Source organism: Lynx canadensis, chromosome A1 (genome assembly GCF_007474595.2).
Source record: "Lynx canadensis isolate LIC74 chromosome A1, mLynCan4.pri.v2, whole genome shotgun sequence".
NCBI classification, from domain to species: domain Eukaryota; kingdom Metazoa; phylum Chordata; class Mammalia; order Carnivora; family Felidae; genus Lynx; species Lynx canadensis.
In genome coordinates this window covers 206,231,836-206,249,809 of record NC_044303.2, presented here as the reverse complement: position 1 = coordinate 206,249,809, position 17,974 = coordinate 206,231,836, and the positions used below count along the sequence as shown (strand labels likewise).

Here is a 17,974-nt window from a genome sequence, read left to right as displayed (position 1 = left end):
CTAAGACAGTATGATATTGGCATTAAAACAGAGAGAGCAATGGAACAGCGTAGAGAGCACCAAATAAATCCAACTGATTTGTACAGCCAACTGATCTTCAGCATGGGTGCCAAGAATACACAACAAGGAAAAGGCAGACTCTTCAGTGAATGGTATTGGAAAAACTGGATTATCCATCCACATGGAAAAGGATAAAACTGGAATCTTATAAAGTGTAACAAAAGGGGACAAAAGCAAAAATAGACAAGTGGGGCTACATTAAACAAGAAAGCTTCTTCGCAGCAAAGGAAACAACAAAATGAAAAAGCAACCTAAGGAATGAGAGGAAATATTTGCAAACCATACATCTAATAGGGAGTTCATGCCCAAAATATGTAACTCCTACAATAGCAAAAATTCAAATAACCCAACTAAAAAATGGACAAAGGACTTGAAAAGATATTTTCTCCAAAGAAGACATACAAATGACCAACAACTGTATGAAATGATGCTCAATATCACTAGTCATCAAAAAATGCAAATCAAAACCACAATGAAGTATCACCTCATACCTATTATCCAAAAAAAAAAACAAAAAAAAAACACACAAAAAAAAACAACCCACAAAACCAAAAAGATGAGTGTTGACAAGGATGTAAACAAACTGGAACCTTGTACACTACTGGTGGGAATGTAAAATGGTATAGCTGCTCATAAAAAATAGTAGGGTAGTTTTCCCCAAATTTAAAAATATTACCACCATGTCATTTAGCTATCCCACTCCTGAGTATATATCCAGAAAAACTGAAATCAGGATATCAAAGGGATATCTGCATTCCCATGTTCACTGAAGCATTATTCACAACAGCCAAGATAGAAAACATCATAAATGTCCATTGACGAATGAATAAAGACAATGTGGTATGCACACACAACAGAAATTATTCAGCCTTTGAAAAGAAGAAAAGCCTGCCATATACTACAACATGGACAAACCTAGAAGATACTACACTAAGTACAATAAGCCAGTCACAGAAGAACAAATACTCCATGATTCCACTTACATGAGATGTCCAAATAGTCAAACTCATAATAGCAGAGAGTAGAACCATGGTTGCCAGGGACTAGGGAGAGTGGGAAATGCAGAGCTGAGTATAGTTCAACGAGTACAGAGTTTGAGTTATACAGGATGAGAAAATTCTAGAGTAGAGATCTGCTGCACAAAACTGTGCCTACAGTTAATAATACTGTATTGTGCAGCTAAAATTTTAAGAGGGTAGATCTCATGTTAAGTGTTCTTACCACAATTAACAACAACAAAAAAAAGACAAATGCCCCCCCACCCCCAAAACAGTAACATATCAACGTGTGTTTCTTAGTTTTGACAAATGTACCAAGGTAGCAGATGATTGTAATAATGAGGGAACTTGGTGAGGGAATATGAAACTCTTTGTGCTGTCTCAGAAACTTTTCTGTAAATCTAGTTATTCCAAAACACAGTTTTGTTTTTTTTTTTTAAATCTCAGTATGTGGTTCGTTCCTGTGGTTTTTATTTCTTCATCAAAATAAAAACAAAAAGGAGATTAAGTTCTCAGATTTCCCTCTGTGAGGGCCTCTCCTAATAGCTCTTCCAGCTTATTGCTAAAAAAAACTCTGCAAATACTAACTCCTAAAAACAAGTAAATTTATGAGAGTTAAATGAATCTGTGCTTTGTTTCTGGCTACAATCTGTTTTCCTGTTGTAAGTGAACGTTATTTCTTTGCAGAACCCAACACTTAACCAATTACAGAGTATACTAGCATAAAGAAAGTCACATTAGTACCTGGATAAAGATTAAGATGGTTCTGAGAACTGCATATGTGGGCTTTTCCTGTTGTTGTTGCTGTTACTGTTTTTTAAATTTTACTTTTTATTTTACCTTTTGACCCTCCTCACCCATTTCTCATAGTCCCATCAACCACCTCTGGCAAACCACCAATCTGTGCTTTGCATCTATTAGATTTTTTGTTTCTCTCTCTCCCTTTCCCTTCCTTCTTTCCTTCCTATTCCTTCCTTCCTTCCTTCCTTCCTTCCTTCCTCTATCCTTCTTCACTCCTCCCTCCCCTCCCATCCTCCCTCTTTCTTTCTTTCAGTCCACATATAAGAAAGAGTATACAGTATCTGTGTTTTTCCTGTCTCACTTATTTCATTTAGCATAATGCCCTCAAGGTCCACCCATGTTATCACAAACAGCAGATTTCATATTTTATGGCTGAATAATACTGTACCTATACCACAATTTCTTTACCCATTCACCATCGATTGACACTTAGGTTGTTTCCATATCTTAGCCACTGTAAATAAAGTTGCAGTTAACATGGGGGTACATATATCTTTTTGAGTTAGTGTTTTTGTTTTCTTCATTTAAATACACAGAAAGAGATCTGCTCATTTATACGGCAGTTCCATTTTTAATGTTTTGAGGAATCTCCATACTGTTTCTATAGTGGCTGCACCAGTTTGCATTCCCAACACAGTGCACAAGGGCTCCTTTTCCTCCACATCCTTGCCAACACTTGTTATTTCTTGTCCTTTGATAGCAGTCATACTAACAAATATGAGGCAGTATCTCACCGTGGTTTTGATTTGCATTTCCCTGATGATTACTGATGTTGAGCATCTTTTCACATGTGTGTTGGCCACTTGTATGTCTTCTTTGGAAAAATATCTATTCAAACTTCTGCCCATTTGTAATCAGACATTTATTTATTTATTTATTTATTTATTTATTTATTTATTTGCTATTGAGTTGTAGAGGTTGTTTATATATTTTGGCTACTAACCCCCTATCAGATACATAATTTACAAATACTTTCTCCCACTTTGTAGACTGCCTTTTCATTTTGTTAACAGTTTCCCTTGATATATTTTATTTTTCCCAATAAAAAGACTTTACTATCCAAGTTATCATTTGATTAGCTTGTCCTACTGATAACTTAGATTTCTGAGAAAGTACTTTCTTAAAAAGTCAAACATGGTAATGGAAACCTTTTAATACAATGTTCTGCAACCATATTATTACAAGTTTGTAAAAATTAAGAATACAGACTGGACCTTTGTTATATAAGCTATCATTTCTATCTTTTGCTATTGTTATTTTCATTTTTCCTTATGGTTTACTTTTTCCCTACTGAGCATCTTTTCATAAATACAATTTTATGAAGATAATGCCTCATTACCTAAACAGTGCTTGCAGAAAGGAGAGAAAATTCAAGCTTTCCTTTCCAAAGAGAGAAAGACCAACAAGAAAAAGTTAAATAAATTACCTAAGTTATAGAACAAGTCAGAAAAAGAACTGGATAAAATCTTTCCCTAGTTTCCAGAAAGAGGTAATTGAATCCCCATAGAAGATGTTTTCTATTTAAAAATATCCATTATGTTGAATTTATTGCACTATTTTTCTTCTTATTGTTCCTAATGTGCTGGATGGTGTTAATAGATTAGTTAAGAAGCAGACAGCAAGCCCTATGTAGCTTCAGTTTAAACAACTTCTAAAAATACAGTCAGATCCTTTAGGATTGAAATTACAAAACTTTCTAAATGTGCTTCTAAACAAAATGTGTATCTTTTTAGCAACCTGAAAGCTATGATTTAAAAAATTAAATTTCCTAAAAACTACATGGTTATGAGAAGTTACATTCAAGATGGAAATATGATAACCAATAAAGTTTCTCAGTGCCAAAGTAATACATTTATTTTTCATAAAGTTCTGAGAGTAAGAAAAGTGATTTTTTTAAAGGAGCTATTCCTGGGGCACCTGGGTGGCGCAGTCGGTTAAGCGTCCAACTTCAGCCAGGTCACGATCTCGCGGTCCGTGAGTTCGAGCCCCGCGTCAGGCTCTGGGCTGATGGCTCAGAGCCTGGAGCCTGTTTCCGATTCTGTGTCTCCCTCTCTCTCTGCCCTCCCCCGTTCATGCTCTGTCTCTCTCTGTCCCAAAATAAATAAACGTTGAAAAAAAATTGAAAAAAAAAAATAAAGGAGCTATTCCTATTTTATTTGTGGATTAGCTTTTTGGGGTCTGATTATTTAGATGATATGCTATTTGTTTTCATGCTAATGTGCATTTATTTGCCCCTTAGTATTTGATAATAAGCACATGATCTTTACCAAAACAAAAGACCTAAATCATAGTAACGACACACCAACCAGAAATTCCTTATCCAATACTAATATTAAAGAGGTTATAACTATAATCCCAAAAAATGCAAAACAGATAACAAATGGCTAAAACATGTCAAATCTCATATCCCTGGTTTAGAGATTATGAGTCTCTCTCAAAGAATTCTGTACCAGGCCTTCGTGCAAAACATATTTACCCAACTATAAAAAAGTCAGTAATCTGTTTTCCATCCAATTTTTGTTGAATTTATTGGGTACAATAAAGTTAAAAAACACTACCTGTCTTTTACTTAGGGAAATGCAATTATATTGACTGAGGAGGATAAAGGAAGGAGAAGGAAAACTCCATGTGAAATGCCGCTGATTTTGCCTGGCATTCTATTTAGATAGGGGAGGTATGAAAAGAGGATAAGATGTGAGATGGGAGACTGATATTCACTCAGTCTCAACTCCATGTGCCTTTCACAATGTGAATTTACCAAGGTAACTAACTCTAGGGTTTAAAGATATGTTGTTATATCTTATGACCTCCAATTAGAAGCCAACTGCTCTATCTAGTTCTTACAGTTCTTATAGTTCTCTATCAGATCAATAGCCATGATCTGATCTGGCACTGTTCCTGAGGGTCTTATCAATACACATGCCAGTGCTAATATGATCAAAAGCTGGAAGTCTTTCTAAAAAATTATGGAATCATGGGGCCTCTGGGTGGCTCAGTTGGTTAAACGTTCAACTGCACAGGATGTAATTTATCCAAACCTGCATAGAATGTCTAAGAGAATTCTAAAAAATATATATACTAATAAGAGAATTTTAAAAGTGAATAAATACAAGATAAATACACAAAAACCAATTGTTTTCCTTTGTATTAGCAAGACCACTTAGAAACTGAAATGAAATACCCAGCTTGAAACATTGGCAGAAACTGAAATATAATTAGGAATAAGTATAATGAAAGAGGTAAAATGAGACTTGAATAAATGATAAAATCTGCCATAATCCTGGACCAGAATTACAATAGTTAAGTTACCAGACTTACAATAGTTAAGTCTATTAAGTATTCTTAAGTCAACATATTTAATGTTTAGTGTACAGAAGGGTTTGCATAGTACCATCATTCACCCCTATTTTTACCATATTCACTACAGAAAAAAGATTATTCAAAAGGAGGAAGACTGTACTGAGTTTGTTCACCACTCTACTCACAGTGACTAGTATGCCTAATACCAAAAACAAACAAACAAAAAACTCCTATTGAATTTGTTGAATAAAACCCATCTCATTCACCACACCTTAAAAATAAAGAGCTGAGGTCTAGAAAGGTTAAGACACTTCACAGAGACAAAAAGATGCACCAAAGTGTATTTGAAAGAAAAATGGAAGGTTCTTTATATTTGGATGTTGTATTTCAAAAGCAAACTTTTCCTCATGTCATGGAAACAATTATTAGACTATAAGACAGGAGAGACAAGCTCCAGGATTGGCTTAGTTACTAATTTTACGACCTGAGTAAGGTCACTTCATTTTTCTGGATTCAAGTTCTCCATCAGTAAAATTAGGGTGCTGTATAGCTGGATGTTAAAATTATATTCTGAATTCCTTACCATTAATGAGATAACAGATTTGTGGTTCATAAAAGGAATCCTTACCTTTTAGAGATAATACTAAAATATCAGGGTATAGAATAATATATGTGGGATTTGCCTCAAAATAATCTGGGGCAAAGAGGAAAGTGAATAGGAGTATAGATGAAACAAGATTGGCCACAAATGGATAATTGTATAAACTGGATATGTGCATTTTACTATTCTATATTTGTATATATTTTGATATTTTCTCTAATAAAAATTTTTTGTTAATAAAAGTGCCGACCAAAATTATTTCTAAACCAAAAGAGTAAAGTAAGAAGTAAAGATTTCATCAACTAGAAATGCCAAATCCAGTTATTTAGTAAAATTTAGTCTTCGAGATTCATTTGCCTTTGGTGGCAGGGTCATATTGTCTTCAGCCTTTTAGCTTTATTCCCTGCTAAGTTATATCAGCAGCACCACTATTTATGAAATTACTAATAATGGGTTTCTAAGAGACATCATCTATCATTTTTAATGTTTCATCCCTTTCTTTTAAGTGGGCTGTTTAATGAGAAGGGGCTGTTGAGTCATACAAATACATCACTAGCCAAAGGGATAATAATTGAAAATATCAAACTTATTCATTGCTCATTCTCTCTGTAAAGAGGAGAGGAGGGGAGGGGAGGAGGAGGAGGAGGAGGAGGAGGAGGAGGAGAAGATGACAACCAAACTCCCATTCTATGCATATTAATCCGCTTTCTGACACCAAAGAATATGGAGGGTATATGGTCAAATTCTTACAAGAGCTGCTGGGAGGCTTGGTAGCAACATGGCTCAGAACCAGTCAGATGTTTAGCTCATCTTCTTTTCAGTCTCTGGTTTGAATACATAGAGGAGTTCCAGTACACAAAGTTCTTAGGACTAAGCAGTTGTTCACAAACATCATATGCAATGCATCATAGCAAGGAGGGAAATTTTCCTTCCTCCAGAGCCAAAAAAGACTCAGACAGCAATAAAAAGACAAAATATATTTAAGATCCCTGAGAATTGGTATTTCCAAAAAGAAAAATCTATTTCACATTCTCATATCTCTTTGCCTACTTACAAGATTGACACTGGGGGCTGGGACCTAGGCTGTTAGCTGATTTGCCAATGAATTTGCTATTGCTCCTTTCTGATCTTAATTTTTCTTAACTTCTATTTAGGATTTCTGTTTGCAATGATTCCAATGTTTCTACAGTTATGTTTCAACTTTTCCATTTAAGAAATATTAAAACTGGGGCGCCTGGGTGGCACAGTCGGTTAAGCGTCCAGCTTCAGCCAGGTCACGATCTCGCGGTCCGGGAGTTCGAGCCCCGCGTCAGGCTCTGGGCTGATGGCTCAGAGCCTGGAGCCTGTTTCCGATTCTGTGTCTCCCTCTCTCTCTGCCCCTCCCCCGTTCATGCTCTGTCTCTCTCTGTCCCAAAATAAATAAACGTTAAAAAAAAAAAAAAAAAAAAAGAAATATTAAAACTAAAACTATAAAAATCCTAGTAGAAAACCTGGACTCTTCCAAAGGACTCCTCAGTTGGTACATTATAAAACACAAAATGGTAAATAAAATGGATAAAATACTTCATACGTGAGATTTATGTTATTTATATGTGATTAGGTAGTGGAGACTTTAGAGATTGAGTGAGAGCTTAAAATGATAATATACAGAAAACAGAACATGCAAATGCTCAATGCAGCACCTTTCAAAACCCCAGCTTGAATTAATATATATACAACATGCATCCTTCCTGTTGCAATAGGTTTTATCCCACACAATGAAACAATAATTTCTTTAATCAAGTTTACATAAATGCTGTAAGTGTATTTATTTACTTTGCAGGTAGTTTTATTTCCATCATGAAAGGCATTAGTTAATGCACTTCCCAAATGAACCTGGTGGTAGAATACATAATACATAGATCAAAGGAAACTATGATCAAATCCCCACTTTGTAACTTGGTTACAGATGTAAACTCGAATAGTTAACTCCTGATCTCTTTATCTATAATAACATATATTTAATTGTCAATATTCTATAAGGATTAAATTACAATAAATATACAAATAAATGGTACCTGGCCAATGGCATGTACTTAATAGCTATTAGTTCCTTCCTTCTAAAAATGTTAGATTTATAATTTAGCTGTGGCTTTTAAACTTTAATCATAGCTTTTAACAACCAACATATCCTCCAAGTAAGAGGAAAATTCCTTATAAAACTAATGTATCAAATAGGTTAGTCTATAAATATACTTTTAGTCTGAAAAATACTGGATGTAAACAACAAAACTAGGGATTAATTTTCAACATGTTTTCCAGATAGTCACAGATAAAAAGTATTTTTAAATAACTAAATATAGTACCCAAGTAAAGAGCAATAATAAACAGCTTATGTTTCTAATAAATTTCACTAATATTAACTTGTCTTTTTAAAAATGTATGCTCATTTATTAAATTGCTGTACCAGAAGGAATCATTCTTTGCTCTTGGAAATTCTGCAAACATTAAATGGGTCTTTAAATTGGCATGGGAAGTAAAGGTCCATCCGCTGGGTCAGAGTAGTTTTGTTTTGTTTTTTGTTTTGAACACTCCTCTCTCCCCCTTCCACTTCCTCTTCTCCTCCCCTGCCAACGAGGGGTCAGTGCAGTTTTTATTCCCCAGTTAGAATAAACAGAGCTTGGCTAGGTTCTCCCATGGTCCTCTCTTCTGTCTAGGGCAGCTGGGAAACAGAGTAAGCTGGAGGACCACCTTAATGTACACGATGGAAGAAATCCCTGCATGTATGAAGGCTTAGCTGAATATGAGCTCAGAGGAAGGAAACTGTGGTAGTAACCAGATATTAAACTGGGACTTTTTTATCTTGTTTTGATGGATATACAAGTGTGACAGTTAGGAGATGCCAGCATGTAAGATAGATCTCAGAAGCAGAATTTACAGAGAAAATGGTCAATAACAAATTCCAAGATTCTTGGGATGCCTGGCAAGATCATGGGGTACAGCAGGCCATAGCAGAGAACTGTGTGTGAAGGACTTCGAAGAAAAGCATGGTGTGGTCCCACTCCCTCTGCCCCAGCAACCAAGGACAGGGTCAGGTGTATACCTGCCCCTCATTCAACTGACCACATAGCTTGTATAACAACTTCAGAGCACCTTGCCTCCAGGGGAAGAGTCAGGACACAACTAGGGAATGGCACACCTAACTTCTACTAGAGAAAGTTGAAGTGACTGTTTGGGGGAAGTAACTACATGACTACCACCAAAAGTGGACAAGAAATGAGTGAGAGCTTCCCAGGTGTGGGTCATAAGAAGGCCAGACTAAAGATGCTTTAACACTTTCTCAACAGGATGCTACGCGAGGGAGGATGTGTGAAATGGACCACAGGAAAACCAGGAGCTGCAAGGGAAGCATCTAGCCACTGTTCTTCAGGATGGATGCTGACCCAGAAAGGGGTCTCCAAAGACCACCCCCCCACACACACACACAGAAAAAGGAATCAGCTTTGTCTGCAAGGACCAGAGAGCAGGGAACCAGCTCATAGCATTACTAGCCACTTAAGACCTTTCCCACCCTATTTCCTTTTTTTCCCATTCTCCTGAATTTCTACCTAGGTAGGTGCCAAACAGTGAATTGGGGAGGAGACGAGTGAAGAAAGAAGCCGAAGAACACCACACAACCTTTTCCAAAGGCAGGTAGCCAGTCCTGTCTATAGTTGGAGAGCCAGAGAAAGAGGAGATGTACTGGTTTTAAATGTATCCTAAAGCAATGGTCACTATTTTTAACTGGACTGTAATTCTCGAATCAAAACAGAATTGGTGAATTAAACTGATCCAGTGACAGTTATTATTATTGGAGAATGAGCTGAAATATCATTTCAGAAGGAAAGCTTCCCTAACTAAATAAAGTTAAAGACACCACAGGAGATAAAAATAGCTCTGTTTTTATTTCATCCCACATGTAGAGCTTGTTCAACATATTGGATACAGAAAACGCGCACACACACACACACACACACACACACACACACTTCTCACAGCTGGTCTGTTAAGACACATTCACAAACACTGAGAACAGCCACCATCAATGTGATCTTTAAAATTAGCAAAGATAGCAGCATTGGAGCAATATTGGATAAGAGGTAATAACTGCTAAAAGCCAAAAGGAAGGCCTCCAGAACAAAGCGAGGAGGAGTAAGGGCTCCTTCAGAGGAGTAAGGTTCTGCTGGCTCTTTAAACAGTCACAGATGGCAGTTTTTAAAGAAATGAAAAATGAAACAATAGAAAAAAATACCAGCTTTGGTAAGAGAATGAAAACAGTATGAGTGTGAATTGGGATAGTTTTTCTGGACCATAATTCATTAAGCATCAAAACCCTAAAAAGTTGGCCAAGGTATTCTACTTCTGGGGATTTATACTAAGAAAATCATCCAAGAAATATATAAAGACATAAGTTCAAAAATATTATTAATGGTATTAAATAATACAGGAAAAAGTAGCTTTCAGATATTAGCAAAAAGGCAGTACAGGACTGTCATCTCTGACAGAAGGAAAGCCAATGAGGTGGGCCAATAATTGCCCCAGCCGACTGCCTGGAGAGAGGAACCCAGTGCAGGGAGAGAGACTCAGGTGGGATCCTGTAGTCCTGCTGGGTTCAGAGAGACCAAGTCAACTAGAATTTGACTATGTATCGCAAAATATCAGAACAGAGGTTGCTACGCAGAGAAAGAGCTCACAGATTTGCAGAAAGGATTCATCTCAAGCCTTTGATAGAGTACTGATGTGTGTATATAGGAGAAGAAATTAGTCAAGGCCTGGAAAAGAACCACTAGGAAATATTAAGCAAAATATGTCCAGAACTCATGTAGGTTTGGGAACAATTCACATTCCTACTAGCCAGAGGGGAAAGGCCTCATAATACATGGTAGAGCCCTCAAAAGGAAATAACTTTAGTAGTGGGGCTAATTACACTGAAACTAGAGGCTTCTCTCAACTAAATTTAACAAAGTTGAAAAGCAAATATTGAAAGAATCAACTGGAGTGACATCCTTAAGATTTGCACTGTAAGAAAGGACATCAAAGGATGTCCTTTAAGGGGGAGGAAAACAACATCAGATGGCAATTTGGATCAATGTAATGGAAAAGTGCAGGAAAGAGCAAATATGTGGGGAAATATGCAAAATATATAACTTTTATATATAAATTATATTATATAATAAAAATATAAAAAACACACTTTTTTTCTTATTTTCATCTCTTTAAAAGAGAATTGGCTATTTGGAATAATAATAACAACACATATCATGAGGTTTAAAAACACTGCAGATAAAATATATGACCAACAGCAGCAAATAGGAAAGGCAGAGAAGAAAAGTTTACAGTTGTATGGTTCTTACATTATGTAAAGTGATAATGATAATACTTAAAGTAGACTGTGATAAAAAAGATGTGTATTGTAATCCTTGAGGACCCACTGGGGAAAAAAAGAATCAATAGTGAAGATAAAATGGAATCATAAAAAATACTTAGCTGATCTAAAAATGGAGAAATAAAAACTCAGATGGACAAGAGGAGAAAAAAAATCATGCTGACAGATTTAAGCCCAACCAGGTTGATAATCACATAAATGTAATGGCCTAAATCTCCAATTAAAGGTCACAGATTATAAAACTGGATAAAACAAAACCTAACTATATTAACTACAAAACTCACTTGAAGACATTAATAGGGCAGGTAGAAAATGGAAAAAAATATACCATGCAGAGTGAATATATTTGTCAGACAGTAGACTTCAGAATAAGAAATATTACCAGAGATAAAGTACAACATAACATAGAAGTTAATTTGTTAAAAGAGCATAACAATTTTAACTGTGTACTAATACAACTAATAATGGAGCTCTAAAATCTACAAGCAAAAGGTGATACAACTGAGTTGGAAATTAACAAATGCACAATTATAGCTCAATATTACATTACTCCTCTCTCAGTAACTGACAGGACATAGAAAACATGAATGCTATCTACCAACTTGACCTTACTGACTTACAGGACACTCTCCCCAACAAGAGCAGAATACACATTCTTTTCTAATACAGCTGGAACAGTCCCTAAGTCTATCACTAAGATAGACTATATTTTAGGCCATAAATAAATCTCAAATTCAAAAGGATGGAAACTATATAAAGTATGTCTTCTGACCTCAAGATAATTAAACTAGAGATCAACACAAAGTTTTGTGTTGATGGATCATCACATACCTGAAATTAAATGACATACTTCCAAATAACCATTAAGTCACAGAAAAAAAAAAATCACACGAGATTAGTAAATATTTTGAAGAGAAAATGAAAATGAAAAACTATATATAAAATTGTGGATCTCACTAATAGTGTTTAGAAATTTATAGCATCACATGCTTATATTAGAAAAGAAAGGTTTCAAACCAATGATCTAAGGCAGGAGTTGGCAAACTCTTCCATAAAGTGTGAAATGGTAAATGTTTTAGACTGACAGGCATACGGTCTCTGTTGCAACTACTCAACTCTGCTGTTGCAGCATGAAAGCATCTACAGGTAATACATAAATCAACAGATGTGGCTGTCGTTCCTGTAAAACTTCATTTCAAAAAGAGGAAGTGGGCCAGATTTGGCACATGGGCCATATGTGCTGACCCCCCACTAGAACATCAGCTACCTGAACACAGAGAATTTCATCTGTTCTGTTAACTGCTGCATCTTTAAGAGGCAAGAACAGTCATGCCCCTTAATACGTGCCTAATAAATATTTGTTGAATGAACTAATTTAATCCCCATCACAAGCATATGAGTTAAACATTATCATTTTATAAAAGAGTATACCAAGATAAAATGACCTGCCATACCACCGGTAAGTGACAGAACCAGTATTTAATTAAGCATAGATCTGTCTAATTCCAAAGTTCTGTATACCTTTCACCTCATTACACTGATATGGCAAAAGCATTACTGAATAATTATAAAAGCATAATGCCACACATACATATTTTCTCCACCATTTTCCTTACCCATAGTTTGTAGTTTCCTGAGCCTTAGGGCCAAATAAATAAGACAATATGCGTTAAATCCATATCTATATCTGTAAGTTTATATCTTTATTCTTACTTTAATCTTTGTATTTTTATATCTGTATCTATGGATTTAATATTTGGACTACACTTGATGCAATTAAACCACCAGATTGAATCCTTTTTTTAACTTTTAAACTTTTTCCCAGCTGTAATGAGATATAATTGACATAACATTGTTTAAATCTCGAACACAAAATGCCTTAGTTGTACAAGTCAGAAGACCGGAGAGTTAGCTTATTTAAAAAAGACACAACTAGAATTATGAAACCAATTTTATGCACTCAGACATGTAGCATACATGAGTACACCCATTTGTATCTTCTTTTAAAATGCATAAAGAAAGTTAAAAATGTGAGAGAAAACAAACATAAAACATCCTGTTCTCCTTTGCCCTAAGAATCCCTCATTAAAAAAAAAAAAAGAAAAAAATCCCTCATTTCACTTCTCCCCACACAGAAGCAACAAGCCCTCGGCTGTCGTTTCGCTCACACACAGCAGCGCTGTCCGGCAAGCCCCTGTTGCAGGCTTTCAACAACCAGCTCCCATCGCTGCTCGTACACACCTGCTTCCCTTCACAAGTCAATAATCTATGGCAGCTGTTTTCTAAAAATAGGCACTAGGAAAGCCAGAGAGGTTCTGAATGCAGATTCAACGGGCTGCACATCTGTCCACATTTTGGTAGCTTGCCTGGGGTTTTACCATCATCACGATAATCAGGGAACTCGAAGGAGCCAACTACTATTCTGTCGCATTTTCTCTCTTCAGATGCTCAGGGCAGAATTTTTCAAAATCTGTGTACAGGAGATCAACACTGCATACTAAGAAGCTATTAAAGGAAGACAAATAGCATCCATACAATTTGCCTGCCTTAAAAGCTTAATGTTTATTGTAATCTGACATCGTGATGATGGATGGGGATGCCATGATGCAGAGAATCTCAACGCTTTACAACCATTGAAAGATTATTCAACTCACTAAAAAGATAAAAGCAAATGAAAAATGATATAATAAAGCTGAACTTTTCAGCTTCTTAACTGCCAGATCTTGCAATAAAATATATCTAAATTTTAATAATCAACATAAATCTTTGAGACAAATAGAAATAGATTGCTCCCTGAAACTATAAGAAGGATAGACTGTACCTTATCCATAACCAATAAGAGCCAGAAATATGTCCTCAAAGGGCTTAATTTTGGGCACTTGAACATGAACTGAGGATAAGCAGGTAGTACTAGTTACTGTAAATATAGTCTTGCTTACATCAGTGTAATTTAAGGCAAATATTCCCTCTTCAATGTTAAGCAATAGAGGAATGAAAGAGATAACAGTAATAGCCACTATTTAGTGGAATTCTTTTAGTGGCCACTTTAATTTTCTTCTCAATTAATCCTAACAAAAATATGTACTCCAAATTGTATTTGTTAGAGGGAGAACTAAAATTCAAATCAAATTTATTACAAACTAAAGTTCATGGTCTTGACTCTTAAACTCTTCTGCATTCAAAAGAATCAAAAACATACACTATGCATCACATATAAAGAATCCAAGAAGTGATTATGAGTTATTAAAGGAAAAAAAGAAAAGCTCGTCAGAAATGACATTACCATCTTCTATTACCAAATGAGTGGAACCAGACACAAGAACATTTTTTATGCTTAGTTTCTGTTCCTTCAGAACTCCAGAGTTCTCCATCACTGCCCCACTAGGTCCAGTCATTTGGAAATGCATGAGCGCCAATTGTATTAAGACTATTTATAAAGTTAACAAACACTGATATTTTTTTACACTCACAGGAATCTTCACAGGATATATAAAAACGTGATACGTGTTGAAAACTCTTTCCTACAAATGACAACTACATAAGGTATACTCTGTGTGAGCTTCCAGCTTCACTGGGTGCCAAACCATAATAGAAACAAGACATACACTGACTTTTTAAAGATGCCTATGTTCCTTAAAGACAATATGTTGAACATATTTCTGCCCCATACTCGGGACCACTGTGCAAATTGATTTCAAACTTGTTAAATTTTGTTTCAAACTTGTTATCTCTAGACTTAGAGATACAGACATATTTAAAACTCTATTGTTTCTGTTCATAGTAACTAATTCTATTCCCTTCTCTGCCAGGTACCTCCAACTTTTCCTTCTTGTCAAATAATAACAACCCATTTATTTAGCTTGTACTATGTTGTCAAGCTCTATGATATGTACTTTGTATATACTATATCATTTATCCCTTTATATAATCCTATAGAGTAGGTAGTATTATATCCTTCTCATTTTACAGATGAAGAAAAAGTAGGCAACTGCCTCAGTTACACTGCTAGCAAATGACAAAAATTGGATTTCTAACCCAGGTCTATCTCACTCCGAGGCCCTTGCTCTCATCCATGGAGCTAGGAGAGCCCAATGAGACACCAGAAATTAGCTAATCTCAATTCTTCATTTTATAGATAGGGATGCTTTAACCCAAAGAGTTTAAGTGACATGTTCAAGGTCACACCTTAATTACTGGGTAGAGTCAGGGCTAGAACCCAGAGCTTACTTTTTTATGCGCCTTCTAACTATCCCATGTGGTCTTTTTCTAAAAATTTGAGAACAGAAATGTATTTTGATTTTCTACACAAGTAAGTAGTCCCATAAACTGTCAATCTGATTCACTGTACAATATTCAGGAGATCCTCCCTGATTTCTCTGAAGCCTCCAAAAGCTGCCAACTCTTATAACCATGGCTGATTTCGAATGGTGAATATGTTTAAGCTAAAATAACAATATACTCCCTAATATTAGTGGTTCAATGATGTTTTCCCTTACATTTTATTTTTTAATTATTTTTAATTAGTTATCACTTTAAGTAAATGCTATTCCCCAACGTGGGGCTCAAACTCACACCCCCAAGATCAAGAGTCACATGCTCAGGGGCACCTAGGTGGCTCAGTTGGTTAAGCGTCTGACTTTGGCTCAGGTCGTGATCTCACAGTCCATGAGTTTGAGCCCCGCATCAGGCTCTGTGCTGATAGCTCAGAGCCTGGAGCCTGTTTCAGATTCTGTGTCTCCCTCTCTCTGGCCCTCCCCCGTTCATGGTCTGTCTCTCTCTGTCTCAAAAATAAATAAAGGTTAAAAAAAAAATTAAAAAAAAAAAAAGAGTCACATGCTCTACCGAATGAGCCAGCTCGGTGCCTCTCTCCCTTAGAGTCTAACTGTGATTTACGATCATTCTTTAATATGCTGGTTCGCAAACCTGGCTACAGATGGTAATCCTCAAAGTTGCTTTTAAACTGCCCAGTGCCTAGGCTACATCCCCCATTAATTAAATTGAAACCTCTGGGAGTGGGATCCAGGCATCAATAGTTTTTTAAAATACTCAGGTGATTTTAATATGCAACCAAGTTTGAGAACCAGGGTCTTAATTATTCAAACCTTAAAATAATATTTCACAGTATATTAGGTCAAAAGAGCTAAAGACAATCTCTAACACTGTCATCAACTATATTAATCCACCTCCTCAAAGATTACTAGAGGAAAATATCTAAGTGATTTCAGAAAAACTCTCAAATCATAGAACACCAGCATCAGTTACTTAAACAAATTCCTTGTAGCTTATGATATAGAAAAACACACAGAAATCCTGAAGTACACATCCAGAAAGAGTAACCTGAGCAACCAGCCAAAATGAGTTCATAATCATGGACATGCACTCATTATTGTTCCCACAAACACATCACAAAGCAACAACCTGGTATGTAACAAACCACACTCATAAATTAAGTCAACTGATTATAGTCCTTTCTCCAAAGCTAATTCTATGCTTTCTTCCCTGATTTAGGTGATTAGTAAATAAAACTTTGCATTTCAAATACATGTTTAAATATCACAAGTTTTGAATTCCATAAGAGAAGACAATGTGACTGATTACCTATGAGGTCACATGACCAATTGGGAGGGTTTTTTTTTTTTAATCACTATGAATAAGAAAATACAGAATTAACATAAAATTAATAAATTTATTTTTGCTCTTTCTAGTTATAAAAACTTAGCTATAATATTTGTATTTCTTATTTTTATCAGAATTAGCCCATTTATTTTTATTTTTTAATTTTTTTTATTAAAAAACATTTTTTTTAACGTTTATTTATTTTTGAGACAGAGAGAGACAGAGCCTGAACGGGGGAGGGTCAGAGAGAGAGAGAGAGACAGAATCTGAAACAGGCTCCAGGCTCTGTCAGCACAGAGGCCGAAGCAGGGCTCGAACTCACGGACCGTGAGATCGTGACCTGAGCCGAAGTCGGACGCTTAACCGACTGAGCCACCCAGGCGCCCCAGCCCATTTACTTTCAATCTTCCCCAATTCTCTGTTCCTCATGGAAAATTGTGTTTTAGCCCTGATCCTGCCTTTTTAGTCCTCTAGCAAACAGGCAAAGCCAAATAGTTCTCAGTACCTGTTTTACCAAAATTTGACCAAAATATTAAATGTTATGAAATGTTTCATTTTTGTAATAATTATATTGTGCTCTCATAGCAATTCAACAAGACTTTTCTTAGTATTTCAAAAATAACTACTCTGACCCAAGCGTAAGTCAGAAGAAAAACGTGTACTTACAGGTATCATCCAGTTAGCCAGGTCACCATATTTGGAAACCTGCATTGCTCCTAGCATTGTTAGATTCACATGGCCCCTGAGAGAGAAAAAAGGAAATATAAAGCAAACTTTGTAAGCTTTATGTCCCATTTGCTTGAAACTGTCAGCAATTAAAATAATTCTATAGCCACCAAAATAAATTTGCTTTCTCCTACCCAACACTGATTTCAAAATCAACCAGCTCAAGCTGATATAGAGAAATAACCATTAAGAGTTCTTTTAAAAAAAATAGCCTATATTGTCTCCAAAAACAAATAAAAAACAGGTGTACACAGTGAGTCTGTTTCCTTCAGTAAGGGAGAATGTGGCTTGATTTGAAGGCAAACGCTAGCTAGAAAATGAAAACAATTTTGTAGAAAATGTTAGGATCCTTACAAAGAACTTTAAAATATTTACTTTGGTATACTCAGCACACAGATATAAATTCCATTTGGGGGGGGTTCTTTTAACTGTGAGCTGAATGTTCCAATTCCCAACATTCAATGTGAA

The 17,974-nt window shown here is 35.8% G+C and overlaps 1 protein-coding gene and 1 long non-coding RNA gene across 2 annotated transcripts in view; one reads left to right on the top strand and one right to left on the bottom strand.

Annotated features, from left to right (window-relative positions):
- OXCT1 (3-oxoacid CoA-transferase 1) overlaps positions 1-17,974 on the bottom strand; it is a 137,292-nt gene that overhangs the window by 41,728 nt on the left and 77,590 nt on the right. Inside the window, 1 exon segment of the mRNA XM_030330595.1 lies at positions 17,447-17,522. Within this exon segment, the coding sequence (XP_030186455.1) occupies positions 17,447-17,522 (76 nt within the window).
- Positions 4,596-17,523, top strand: LOC115524226. The gene is made up of 3 exons (XR_003971983.1): positions 4,596-4,607; positions 9,027-9,034; positions 17,449-17,523. It is a non-coding gene; the product is annotated as an uncharacterized LOC115524226 (long non-coding RNA).